Source organism: Sturnira hondurensis, unplaced genomic scaffold (assembly GCF_014824575.4).
Source record: "Sturnira hondurensis isolate 20B ecotype Veracruz unplaced genomic scaffold, ASM1482457v3 Scaffold0000780, whole genome shotgun sequence".
NCBI classification, from domain to species: Eukaryota; Metazoa; Chordata; class Mammalia; order Chiroptera; family Phyllostomidae; genus Sturnira; species Sturnira hondurensis.
This window is the reverse complement of record NW_028073411.1, coordinates 12,911,292-12,925,747: the sequence shown is the minus strand read 5'-3', so window position 1 is coordinate 12,925,747 and position 14,456 is coordinate 12,911,292. Positions and strand designations below refer to the sequence as shown.

At 37.1% G+C, this 14,456-nt stretch overlaps 1 protein-coding gene across 2 annotated transcripts in view; it reads right to left on the bottom strand.

The window, feature by feature from the left end:
• RAB28 (RAB28, member RAS oncogene family) overlaps nucleotides 1–14,456 on the bottom strand; it is an 80,738-nt gene that overhangs the window by 51,306 nt on the left and 14,976 nt on the right. For both annotated transcript variants that reach the window (XM_037045808.1, XM_037045799.1), the window contains exon 4: nucleotides 8,063–8,192. In XM_037045808.1, the coding sequence (XP_036901703.1) occupies nucleotides 8,063–8,192 (130 nt within the window). The remainder of the gene's footprint in view (nucleotides 1–8,062; nucleotides 8,193–14,456) is intronic.

The following is a 14,456-nucleotide window of genomic DNA, read 5'->3' as shown; positions in this document are numbered from 1 at the left end:
AGTAAGTTGCCCAAGGTCATGTAGTTAGATTAAATTATGGCACCAGAACAAAAGCTGAAGTTTTCTGATCCCCACGCTAGCATTCCTTCAACCTACACTGGATTTGTTTCACAGTCACTGCAAATGTAACTTTTAAAAGGGCTTAGGTTATATTAATAAAAATTTCAAGTTTTCAAAAAGAAATATTTTTATAGCTTTGTTCTTCTAGTATTTTAATATTAATTTAACATTTTAAAAGTAATGTTCTAAAATTTTAAATCACGAGATTCATCATAAAAGAAACAAAAGTAAAGTGGATTATGCTCATTTTAACATTTAACAAACTTTCTCTAACATGACAAGAAGATGAACAGAAATTATATAAACAGATTATTATGACCCAAACATTCAATTCCCCAAAACAAAACAAAAACCTTCTTATTTCCCACACTAAGTAAATTGTAACACTGTCAAAAGGATCTGAAGTAGACTCTCTACAAAAAGTAACCATGCAATTGCATAGTAATGTCACTGCAACAACCGTCAGGTGAAAAATCATGTTTAATTAGTATTTTGAAAAGGGATCATCTAACATTTCCTTTCCCAATAACTATCAGTCACAATACCAGTTTGAACGCAAGCTTATGCATTTAACTGGAGAAAATGACTCAACTAAACTTAGAATACTATCAAAATGTTCTGACAGTATAGTAGGAATGTGAAAAATCATGCAAGAAAACAGCTTTTTGGGGGGATTGTAATTTTTTTAATTTATTATTTTTATTTTTTTAAATTTATTTATTTTAATTGCTGTTCAAGTACAGTTTTCTGTCTTTTACTCCCAGCCCAGGCCACCACACCAGGGCTCCCCACCTCCCTCCCATTTCCACCCCCCTTAGTTAGTGTCCTTTATACTTGGTTCCTGTAAACCCTTCCCATTTTCCCCTGACATTCCCTCCCCTCTCTCCCCTCTGGTCACTATCAGTCTGTTCTCCATTTGTGTGTCTTTGTTTTTTTCTTTTTTTTTTAATCATTTTTTAAAATTTAATTCTTGTTCAAGTACAGTTTTCTGTCTTATATTCCCAGCCCTGCCCCTCCCAGTGTTCCCCACCTCCCTCCCATTTCCGCCCCCCACCCTTAGTTATTCTCCATATGTCCTTTATACTTGTTCATGTGAGTCCTTCCCCTTTTCCCCTATGATTCTCTCCCCTCTCCCCTCTGGACCCTGTCAGCCTATTCCGTATTTGAGTGTCATTGGTCATATTTTGCTAGCTTGTTTGTTTTGTTGTTTAGATTCCTGTTAAAGGTGGTATCATATGGTATTTGTCTTTCACTGCCTGGCTTATTTCGCTCAGCATAACACTTTCCTGTTCCATCCATGATGTTGCAAAGGGTAGTAGTTCCTTCTTCCTTTCTGCAGCATAGAATTCCATTGTGTAAATGTACCATAGTTTTTTGATCCAGTCATTGACCGATGGGCATCTAGGCTGCTTCCAACTCTTGGCTATCGTAAATTGTGCTGCTATGAACATCGGGGTGCATAGGTTCTTTTGGATTGGTGTTTCAGGGTTCTTAGGATATACTCCTAATAGTGGAATTGCTGGGTCAAAAGGCATGTTCATTTTTAGTTTTCTTAGAAAATTCCACACTGTTAAGAAAACAGCTTTGAGTGTTTATTAAAATATTCTCTCACTCACTACACAGAATACTGATGCTATTAGTATGAGAATAAGATGCTATCAGCATCTTCCAGTAAGAAATAATCATAGCTGTACTTGCCAAATTTACATGTAAAGACAGGAAAAACTAAAAAAGAAAAAAATGAAGCAATTAAAACCAAAATATTAGGTCTACCTGAAAAAGACACGTGACAATGATACTTTAGGATACTATTCCCAGGTAAAAAGAACCAAAGTTTTATAACAAATAGACAAGGGGGCAAAATGGTTTAATTCAGAACAGGGGTGTCAAATGCATTTTCACCAGGGGCCATGTCAGCCTCGTGGTTGCCTTCAAAGAGCCTAATGTAATTTTAGAACTGTATAAATGTAACCACTCCTTAACTAGGGGCAAGAACCTGCTGCCTAGCCCCTAGCAGCGCTGCCATCAGGTAGAAATGAGGTGCCAGGCCAGATAAAACAAGGGGGGAGGGCTGGATTCGGCCCGCAGGCCTTGTGTTTGCCACCTGTGATTTAGAATGTATAAACAAAACTAACCTTTCAAATCCTCAAAAGTTTTTATTTATGCCTTATAAATTATAAACTCTCTTAAGCAAATGGACAAATGACCCACTCATTCACTGTTAAAATACTGTAGATGATAAATTTTATAGAAGTTAATATGAATCCTTCAAAATAGAAATCCAAGTAAATGTTACCTACTTTATAGCTTCACATTTCTACTCTCTACATAAAATAAGAATTTTTGAAGACTCAAAAGAGTCACAATATACTCAAGTTCTTTCATGTAAAGTCCCATGAAGTTTTTGAAAATGGACATATAACCACCTCTTATACTCCTCTATTACAAAGAATAAAGAATAGTCTTTTAAAAGCTTTGTGATAATTTTACTGAGAGTAAAGGTAAAATTTCTAACTTGAAATCTACTTGCTTTACTAATACATTTCCACTGAGCTCAGAGAATACAACTTAGAGAGTACATTAACATGTAACCTTTGAACCTGGTAGTGTAAAACATCACTTCCTGGGCAGAGACAGTACTCCAAGAACAATCAATCACTGTTAAGAAGAATATACACTCAACATTGTTAATTAGTGCTGATGCACTCTTCTCTATGCCCTCATCTGTCATGAAGACTGTTTAAAAATCTGAGTTATTAGTCTTTATTTGGGAGAGGATCTGGTTAATATCTTTAAGAGTAGGAATCATTCATCCATCCACTCTGTCCCAGAGCGTGTTAATTCCTAACTCCAATACAAGTTACGGACAACCACCACCTCTCCACTAACTAAGAACCTATAAATCAGGAAGAGGGCAGCTCCTATGCAACCTCTGTTAATTTCTGTTTACAATCAATCCAACTGAGAATGTTAGCTAGTCATGAAAAAAACTAGCTGATGGATCAGATAGTGAGAAAACATAACAGCTTAAAGATAGAAAATAACAAAGTGACAAGTTAAATAGGCATGTGATTATAAAACATGGATTAAATTTAAAATTAGTCTTAAAAAAATTAATACTCCTAAATGTTCATTTCCTTTCAATTTGAACTTTTCCTGAAACAATGGGGGAAAAATTAAAATTGTACAGATTATGATTTTTGAAATTAAACACAAAAAATATTTTAAAAAGTAAAAAGTATAGGGTTCTACCATTATTTAAAAGTCACATGTTGGGGGGGAAGCCAAAATTCTTAATTCTCTTATATTCACTTACTCTAAATTCATGGCATAAAATCTATGACATTTGATCTCAAACATGATCCAGTACAGTCCAACTTTAATGTATTTCCTAAGAAACTCTCTCTGATGTTGGTCACCAGGATGAAATCCAACAGGCCATCTAACAGATTTCCTGTATCTACATATGTATTTTTCTCATTAAGAAAACCATTTTCTCTGAATAACACATCCCAGGCCATAAACACTTCTAATTTCAACAGTCTTCATAAAAAGGCACTTATTCATTCATTCAGTATTCATTCATTCAGGTGCTGTTCTAAGTGATGAGGTCCTCAGCTTTCATGGAGCTTAGATTTTAGTGGAGACAGACAGACAAGAAACAAACAGGAAACAGTATCAGGTGGCAATGAGAATATGCAGATAACAGAAACAGAAGGTCCTGACAGAAAGGGACTACATGGCTCCTTTAGACTGAGTGGCTGAGGAAGGCAACTCCAAGGAGAGGCTATGTACAATGAGATCCAAATGACCAAACAGAGCCAGCCAAACAAAGACCAGGAGGAAAAGCCTCTGGAGCAGAGAAAACCCTAAAGCACAAATTAACTTGGAATGTTTTAGGAATTGAAAAAAAAGACAAACGTGCCTTACGCATACAGTGGACAAGGGAGCATGTAGTAGAAGATGAGGTTTGAGATGACCTAGTGCTTGACAAACTTGAATAAGGAGTTACTCTACGTGTGATGAGAAAGCACTAGAGGGCTTAGGCTGAACACTCATATATTGATTTTCCACTTGGGAACTGGCTAATATAAGAGCAAAGCTAGAAGCAGGAAGAACAGTAATAAGGTTACTACAGTAGTTCACATAAGAGGTGATGGTGCTATTTAAGCCCCAAAGTGGACATGAGCTGAAAATTCCTAGGCTCTTCGGTGGAGGCTCTGATCAAGTGAGTGTCCCAATGCTGGAAAAGCAAGATGTTTAAGGCCAGGAAACTGATTACTAGGCCTGGTGGCTCTGGCTCCCTGAACTGCAGAAGTTCCCCTAGATGGTAATACACTACAATTGTTTCTTGGTGCTGATGTGGCTGGATCTGTAGCCTGTCAGACATCTTATTCTACATGGGGCTGTAGACATCATCGAACTTCAACAGAACTTCCCATAAAATGCATGAAATAAGTAAATGACTTACCCCTTTCTCATTTTGAAATTTACCAACCAGGAATTTATTTTTACTCACTAGGGAAAAGTAAGGTGTTCTATGAAGATTTGGATATACTGTATTAATTAATCTCAATAACCAAACAGCAAAAAAGGACAAAGTTTTAGAAAATTTGAATATGGCAGAGAAAAGATCAAAATTAAGACCTAGGTTAGCAAGTGCAATCACTCCTTAAATACTCTGGCTCAAGCTTTGGGCAAATCCACAATGGCTGACTGTGAATACACGTAACTGGCACACAGGAATGTTGCTGAATGAATTGCCCTACCTAGCACATGGTCTGAGAATTATTAACCTGGAACAAAAACAAAGCCACTTTGATAAAACTTCTATTTCAGCTCTACTGACTTATAATTTGTGATCATTCAAATTGAGGCTACAGTCAGTGCTTTTAAAAGGCTACTATGATTGCCCTGGCCAGGTGGCTCAGTTGGTTGGAGCATCATCCCACACACCAAAGGTTGTAGGTTCAATCCCCAGTCAGGCACTTACAGGAGGCAACCGATGGATGTTTCTCTGTTTCTCTCTCTCTCTCTGAACTTCCCCCTCTCTCTCCCTCTCTCTCCCTCTCTCTGTAAAATCAATAAACACATCCTCAGGTGAGGAATTTTTTAAAAGACTACTATGATTAAGATAATAACTATTATTGAGCACTTACATTGGATCAGACCATATGCTGTGCTTTTCATGTCATATCTCATTTAATTTTTTAAAACAACTTTATCAAACAGAAACTATTACCCTTATTTCCAAACGAGGAAAAGGAGGCTTAGAGATACAAAGTAGCTTGTCTGACAGTGCTGTAAAGTGATAAAACTGGGCTTGTGGACAAAGCCTGTCTAAATTCAAAGTCACACTCAATATTTCACTTGAAATCCTAATTAGTACAAAGAACACTCACTAATCTCTTACAGCTTCTCAGAACACAGTATCAAATAAAATGAACTCAATAAATGCGCTTTAAGCATCACATACTTTTAAGTATCATATACTGAAATAAGTTACTAATTACCAATCCTGTCTTTGTCATTAAAGCAAGTCCCTTTCTCTGTTGACTACTTCATTAACCTATTCTATTTACTCTTTATACTTAAACATAATGAAACCAAATTTTTTACAAAAACAAACCCATGATTCACCCTTACCTAAGACTATTGCCTCAATCATCAGCCCAAATTTCTGAGTTTACTATATTTTAATATTCTAATAAAAAGCAAAAAAAAAAATCAAATGATTTTACAACTAATTATAAGCTCTTACTACGGAACAAATTCACAGATATGCATGCACACATATGCACTTTGTGTAGAAATCTTCTTTCCTATTCTACTAAATTCTGGCTAAAAGCTGGCTACAGCTGCCAGTATATTCACGGCCTACACACATACTATACGTAAAGAAGCAAAGAATAGGGCGCAATGACGAATTTTAAAATGCACAATTAGGCAGAAAACGAATTGCATAGATAATTAGTATAATAATCCAGTTTCAGATGTCTTTCCATTATGCTTCTTTTTTTGCCTTTAACCAGTAGGTAAAGTCTTTGCTTTTTAATATAAATTTATCCCCCAAAAGGAAAATGAATGCATACTACCATATTAATAAAATATCAACTTAGAAACAAAAATTATAATCTCTTTCATTATATGATCAGATGAAATTGAGCCAGTGACAGATTATACAGTAAATAATATTCAGGGAAATGTTCGTTTATAATCTCTCATTTTACATATTTAACATTCTGTGTGACTGCATATTCTATTATATGATCACATTCTGAAAGACAGTATTATAAATACAAGAAAGAAGTTAGAGCCAAGCCAAAAGGGAAAAAAAACTCTTGATTTTATGCTATTAAATCTCAAACATAACACTACAGTAATTTTTTTATAAATTCATATAACTTACGTAAATTTCTTTTACATAGAAATGGCAGAACCAGCACAATCTAACAGCCCATCCACTCTGATATCCTGTCCTTGACAGTGACCGATGCTGGATCCCTCACAGGACAGCATAAACGCATAATGTATATAATTATGCACCACTACACCATTGCTCCAGATGGTAGTTAGGTTATATCCTGAGAGAAATGAAAACAAATCCCAACCTCCATCCCTTCCCTACTCTATAATTTCCCAAAAGGTGATGGGAAACCTCAAATAAAGCATAAACTTAACCATAAAATAAGCTAATGCTTTGGTGGCATAATGACCAAGAAATGATCTCCTGAAATGAAAAGTTCCACTTAGAAAGAGAACCTAAGCTCATCAGACCCATGATTTGTAAAGAAGGATTTCAATGAATTGAAAAGTATCTGATTCACTCAATTAGATTTATAAAATAGATGAGTAAAATTAAATTAAAGCTAAAAAAACCTGTATCTTTTACTCAAGACATCCATCTTGTGATATGTAATACTGTTTTCTAAAAACAATATAAAATTTATATTTTAACTGTTCAGAGACATGATATTCACACCTGTTTTGTAACGGTTTATAAGTAAGGCTTGGATTTATTAAATGTACATTTAAGTGTGCAAAACCACACACTGAAGAAATCTTGGTTTAGTCCTTCAGGAAGTACTATTTCCTAAACAATTACAGACAAAAAAAAATGCACTATATTTTTAGAGGCCTTTGGAGAAGATGATTCTCTTTGTGGTGTACTTGGGTATTGACTTAACGACGTTTGTAGTCGGGAAACAATTCCTGATCTAAGTCCTCTATGGTAAAATTTGAATTAATTTTCTCTTTTTCTGTCCTCAAATAGTTGTAAAAGATTAGGTCATGTCACAATGTTTTCTGTATTTGAAAATCCTTGTTAAGTACTTCTTTTCCAAGTAACTGCACTGCAAGATGATAAACCAAGTCACAGTCTTATACTGCATTCAGTCTTATAATTTTTATATGCTGTGTATCACTGCCCAAAAGACAGATATCAAAAACTACTTATCCATCATTTTACCAAGCACTACACTTCCCCCATTATGACACACTTTCTAAAAAAAGAAGAAAAAGAAAAAATTATGTATATTTCCGAACCTCAAAAATGCAGAAAACAAACTTTATGAGGAAGAAACAGTGCACGCAGACTAAGACGCAGACACCGCGCCCTTCCCTAGAATGGGGTCATTAACGAAATGTGTCGCCCTAAGTCTCTGGGGCAGAGCTGAAGCCACAGCGCAGGATCACAAAATCAGCAGCTGTGTTGCAGTTCTCAGTAGTCCACACGGCTTCCTCCGAGCACAGGAAGCCAAAATACACACTGTCAGAACAGCACTTACCTGAACAGGAACTGGCCAAAGAAGCAGAGCAGCTGACAGAGCAACCACCCAAACTGTTACGAGAAGACACATCTTCAGGACTTTTCTCCTCCAGCCATTAGATTACTACACGGAAATTGTATCTATTTTTGTTTCCAAAGAGCAATTTTTTGGAATAAAAACAACAGAATAGGCAAATAAACTTTACTAAATATAAATACGCATTAATAACTTACTTTTATTGCCCACCAAAGCAATCAGTGGCTGAGTTTCAGACTCCTCGCTCACTTTCTTCACCACAGTATACCAGTCTTCTAAGTTCTCGAAGCTCTGATAATTCGTAATATCATAGACCAAGAGGATTCCCTGTCACAAAGGAGTTACAGGATGTGTAATGCACTACTTGAAAAAATACTAATACTAAATACTCTTAAGTAATGCTTCAGAAATGCCTAGAATAGCATAAAAACACAAATGCAGACTGTTTTATATACAAACTAACTTCAACTTAGTTACTAGCAAACAGATAATACTGAATGTTTTCATTCAAGAAAAACCCAAATCCAGCAATGCAAGCTAAATAATAACTTCATCAAATTATAAATGGCTTCCAAGTAAGATATCTGGGATATGCTTGTTAAATTACAATAAATTTAAGAAAATCACATCACAAAGGAAGAAAAAGTTGTAAGGTCTACAATCCTGTCTGTTACTTTCATGGGGTCAAATATTTAAACCTTTCAATAAAGAACCATCTGCTGCTGCTCTTTTTAAATATTTTCAAAAATGGACATTCCATGACATCCCTTGATAGTCCATTTCAGTGTTTTAACACAATTTTCTTTAAATGAAATAAGCCCATTTCCTCTTTCGGTCCTCTGTGCATTTGGAGAACAACGCGCAAGTATCCTCCTTATAATAACCCTTCATGTACTTGAAGACAGTTAAGAAACTCCTTTATCGTCTCCTTTCCAGAATAAACAAACTCTATTCCTTAAACTTGCCTCAAAGGACCTATTTTCTATCCCTTTAATCATAGTTGTTAGTTCTTCCCAGGACACTCTCCATACAGTTTTTTGACATCCTCTTTAAAATGAGCAATGTAAAACTGGACATGATACTGTAATAAGAGCATGAACAAAGCCAAATATAACAGAGGGACTGCTTCCTGCCTCTTATATATCATATTCCTTTTAATATATCCCATTATTTTGTGTGGGAAGGAGAAGTAAGCACACACACAAAAATAACAGTGCCACATTCTTGATTCTCATCCAGTTTGTGGTCAAACACTTAATACAAAGCACTGCATACAATATATGTCTGGATCCTAATAGCATTTACATCTCCTCTCAGGTTATAATCATAAATGTTGCCTGTTTTTGCACCTATATGTACCAGAGAGATACCCAGGTCTTTTCATTAATCCTCACAAGCATGCAAAGCTGGTGTTATTATCCTCATTTTACTAATAAACAGAGGATAAAATAACCAAGGTCACACAGCTAGTTAAGTAATTGAGCCAGAGTTTAATCAAAGACTGAATGAACATCAAGTTCACTCATTCATTCCACAAACTATATGCTTAGACTGTGCTGAGTGGTAGGGATATAAATTCCAAACTTCAAAGAGCTCACAGTCCCAAAGCCAAGCCAAACACATAAACAGACAAATATACAACACAGAAGTCATGGACAGAGATATCCTGGTAAATATTAATCAATTGGTTTGCGGGATGGCAGCAATAGGGGTGGGAAAAGTGACATTCGTAGCATTTGCCAACTTCTGTGGTGTAAACACTGCCTTGTGGCCATTTCAAACTATCAAAGTCACTTCACTTAACACAGAGCTGGTTAGGACACCACTATATAGCATCTCTACCACACAGATACACTAAAAGTAAATAATCAGCCCTGGCTGGTGTAGCTCAGTAGACTGAGCGTGGGACTGCGAACCAAAGAGTCACTGGTTTGATTCCCAGTCAGGGCACATGCCTCGGTTGTGGACCAGGTCCCCAACTGGGGACATGCAAGGGGCAAACCACACGCTGATGTTTCTCTCCCTCTCTCCTTCCCTTCACCCTTCTCTAAAATAAATAAATGAATGAATAAATAAAATCTAAAAAAAATTAAAAAATAAAATAATCACAACATAGACAAAAATACATAGCAAAATAATTAGTAAGGTGCATTCTGAGCACATTTTAATACAATTTATGCATTTATATTTAATTTTACTCATAAATATATTCAACAACTGACTCACAAAAAACTCCTGCACTCAACAATAAAGCTCCCACGCTGGCTCTAGCTACTACTGTTAACGATCTTCCAGTACCATGCTTTTTTATTCTGCATAACATCATTTATACAATTACCCAATCCTCACAACCTTGTGAAACAGGAAATTGAAGTAAAGAGGTTAACTAATTTGCCCAAAATTGAATATCTGGCTTCATACCCAGGCAGTTGACTCCAGAATCTTTTTGTATCTTTGTCTCCCTTTACTTTTGCCCCATGCTCTTTTACTGACTACACCGGCCCCAATCACTTAGTTTCTCTGAAACCTGGATTGTTTGCCTCTAAATTAGATCACTGGCCCTGGCTGGTATAGCTCAGTGAATTGAGCACAGGCCTGTGAACCAAAAGGTCTCCAGTTCAATTCCCGATTAGGGCACACACCTAGGTTGTGGGCTAGATCTCCGGTTGGGGACATGTGAGAGGCAACCACACATGATGCCTCTTAGAGATTGATTTATGTCTTCCCAAATGCAATGAAATAATTCCCAACACAGAATTATTTGAACTTCCAGTCAAGATGGTTGTATAGGTAAACATGGCTTACCTCCAAGCACAATCACATCTAAATTCCAAATAAAGAATAGAACAACCATCACTCAACCATCAGAAATCAAGTTCAATTAAAGTCTGACAACTATGAAATTAAAGAAACCACATACATCCAGACTGGTAGGAGGGATGGAGACACAGAATGAGCTGGTCACACATCTGTATATGGTGAATAAAAATTTGGGAAGAGTATCTCAAGACCAAGGCGTCTCAACACCACACCAGGCCCCCCAGCCCAGGAAAAGAAGTCCCCATAACTCCTAGCTGCAAAAACCAGCAGGAATTGACTCGCTAGAAGAAACTTCTGGAGTCCCAAGCAGTTCCTCTCAAAGAACCCACAGACTTACTCAGATACTTTCCCTCTGGGCTCCAGCAGAGGGCTTGAAGGTTAAAGGTCACCAGTGGCATACAGGAAGAAACTGAAGTATCTAGCATCAACACAAGAGCAGCTTTCTCCCAGACAGAAGGGTGTGCAGAGGCCATTGTCCTTTTTCTGAACCCTCCCCACATAGATCCACAGAGCCAGCAGATGGGTGTCACATCTGAGACTCTTTCAACCTGGCTCACACTATTTGTCCTACTTTGGAGATCCCCTGAGGCTCCATCCCACCCGAATTATAGGCCCACCCAAGCTGTTAATAGTGGCTTTTCCATGTGAATACCTGGTCTTGACTCATGCTTCATAACTTCCTAAATCCTCTCAAACAAGCAATAGCTGGCCTCAGTGAGCCCCCAATCTCTATTTTTTGCTAAGTGGCCCCTGGCCCAGCACTAGCAGCAGCCAACTTACATTCAGATCCACTTAGCCTGAAAATATCCAAGCCCAGTACAAGTAGTAGCCATCTCAAATTGCTTTATAGCTCAGGCAGGGTGGCCCCAGGCGAAACACAGGTGGAGGCTGACCTTGGCCTGCACCACCCAGGAAACCCAAGAGCCTGTGGATCCAGTAGACAGCTACCGACCAAGATGGAGCACCACCACCCTGGCCCTGCAAAGCTGATCCTCTAAGGAGGGTGGAGGTTAGTGGTCAGTAGTCATAGCCAGTCCTTAAAGCTAACTGGCCTGGAAAATCCCTCCCATTGATCTGCCAACAACAATCAATGTTCATCTACAAGATGAGGGTGTACTCAGCCTACACGAAGTACACACCCCAAGTACCCAGCTTGACTGATAGGACAGGCTGTGCCACTGCACCCTACAGGCCACACTACTAAGACACAGAGTTATAGCAGCTTTACCTAATACATAGAAACAAACACAGGGAGGCTGCCAAATGAGGAGACAAAGAAACATGGCCCAAAAGAAGGAACAGATCAAAACTCTAGAAAAAGAACTAAACAGAATGGACATAAGCAATCTATCAGATGCAGAGTTCAAAGCACTGGTTATAAGGGTGCTCAAGTAACTTAGTGAGGATCTCGACAGCATAAAAAAGATCCAGTCAGAAATGAAGGCTATACTAATTGAAATAAAGAACAATCTAGAGAGAAACAACAGTAGAGTGGATGAAGCCAATACTCAAATTAATGACTTGGAACATAAGGAAGCAAAACTCAACCAATCAGAACAACAAGAAGAAAAAAGAATGCAAAAAAGAGGATAGTATAAAGAAGCCTCTGGGACAACTTCAAGCATTTCAACATTCACATCATAGGGGTATCAAAAGGAGAAGAGAAAAAGCAAGAAACTGGAAATCTATTTGGAAAAAAATGGCAGAAAACTTATCTAATTTGGTGAAGGAAATAGACATGCAAGTTGAGGAAGCACAGAGAGTCCCAAACAAATGATGCAAAGAGGCCCTCTAAGACACATCATAATTAAAACGCCAAGGTTAAAGACAAAGAGAGAATCTTTAAAGCAGCAAAAGAAAAGCAGTTAGTTACCTACAGGGGAATTCCCATAAGACTGTCAGCTGATTTCTCAAAGAAACTTTGCAGGTTTGAAGGGACTGGCAAGAAATACTCAAAGTCATGAAAAGCAGGGACCTACAGCCAATACTGATCTATCCAGCAAAGCTATCATTTAGAATTGAAGGGCAGATAAAGAGCTTGCTGAACAAGAAAAAACTGAAGAAGTTCACCATCACTAAACCATTACTATATGAAATGTTAAAGGGACTTATTCAAGAAGAAACAAATCAAACCTATGAACAATAAAATGTCAATAAATATATATCTATCAACAATTGAATCTAAAAACAAAGCTAGGCAAACAAAGCCCTGGCTGGTGTAACTCAATGGATTGAGCGCAGGCCTGCGAACCACATGATCGCAGTTCAATTCCCAGTCAGGACACATGCCTGGGTTGCAGGCCAGTTCCCAGCAGGGGACACACCAGAGGCAACCATACATTGATGTTTCTCTCCCTCTCCCCTTCTCTTCCCCTCTGAGATAAATAAATAAAATCTTAAAAAAAAAAAAGAAGTGCAAATAGATAGTTACAGAATAGCCATGAGGAAGTGAAGTACAATATAGGAAATGGAGTAGCCAAAGAATTTACATGAATGAGCCTTGGACATGACAATGAGATGTATAAGAGACAGCCAACTGAAGTTTCTCTCCTCTTTCTCCCTCCCTTCCCCTATCTCTAAAATTAAATAAATAAAATCTTTTTTAAAAAACTACACATTGCAAACTCTAGACAAATTGCTCAAAAGAGAAAAAGAAAAATATTTTTAAGTGTAATTGATAGGCTAAGAGAGGAAATAAAAGTAAAACCAAAAGAGACAGAAAAACAAAGAACAAGAAAAAGGAGTACAAATCCAACATGATAGATATTAAACTAACTATATCAGTAATCACTTTAAGTGTGAATGATCTAAATATACCAATTAAAAAACAGAGATTATCAGAGCATATGAAAACCAAGACTCAGCTCTATGTTGCCCACAGGAAACTCACTTTATATATAAAGACAATTTAAGTTAAGGAGATACAGACACTAGTAAAAAGAAAGCTAGAGTTGCTATATTAATTCCAAACAGATTAGACTTCAGAATAAGGAAAACTGTTCATAGCATAAAAATTAGCATAATGATAAAGGGGTCAATTCTCCAAGAAGACATAACAATCCTTCATGTACATACAACTAACAACAGAATATCAAAACACATGACACCAAAGTTGACAGAAGTATAAAGAATTCCAAATCTACAGATCCAATAATATAATTGGAGACTTTTCTTTAAATTATTTATTTATTTATTTATCTTTAGAGGGGAAGGAGAGAAGGAGAGAAACATCAATGTATGGTTGCCTCTGGTGAGCCCCCTGCTGGGAACTGGCCTGCAACCCAGGCATGGGAATGCCCTGCCTGGGAATCGAACCTGGGAATGCCCTGCCCTGACTGGGAATCGAACCACGATGGTGTGGTTCGCAGGCCTGCGCTCAATCCATTGAGCTACACCAGTCAGGGCTATATAGTTGGAGACTTTAACACTCCTATTTCATTAATCGATACATCAAGTAGAGGATCAATAAGCTAAACCAAATTATAATAACAATCAGATTTCACTGACATTTATAGAACAGTCTGTCCAACAGCATTAGAATTTACACTCTTCTCAAGTTCATATGAGACATTCACCTAGATGGACTACATTCTGGGTTATGAAATTTACCTTAACAAATTTATAAGATAGAAATCATACAAAGCATGTTAGTATACTAGAATGAAATTAAACTAAAAATCAGTAATAGAAAGACAGTCAGAAAAACTCAAAATATTTGGATATTAAAACAACATACTTTAAAATACCATGGGTCCAATTTTCACCAATATG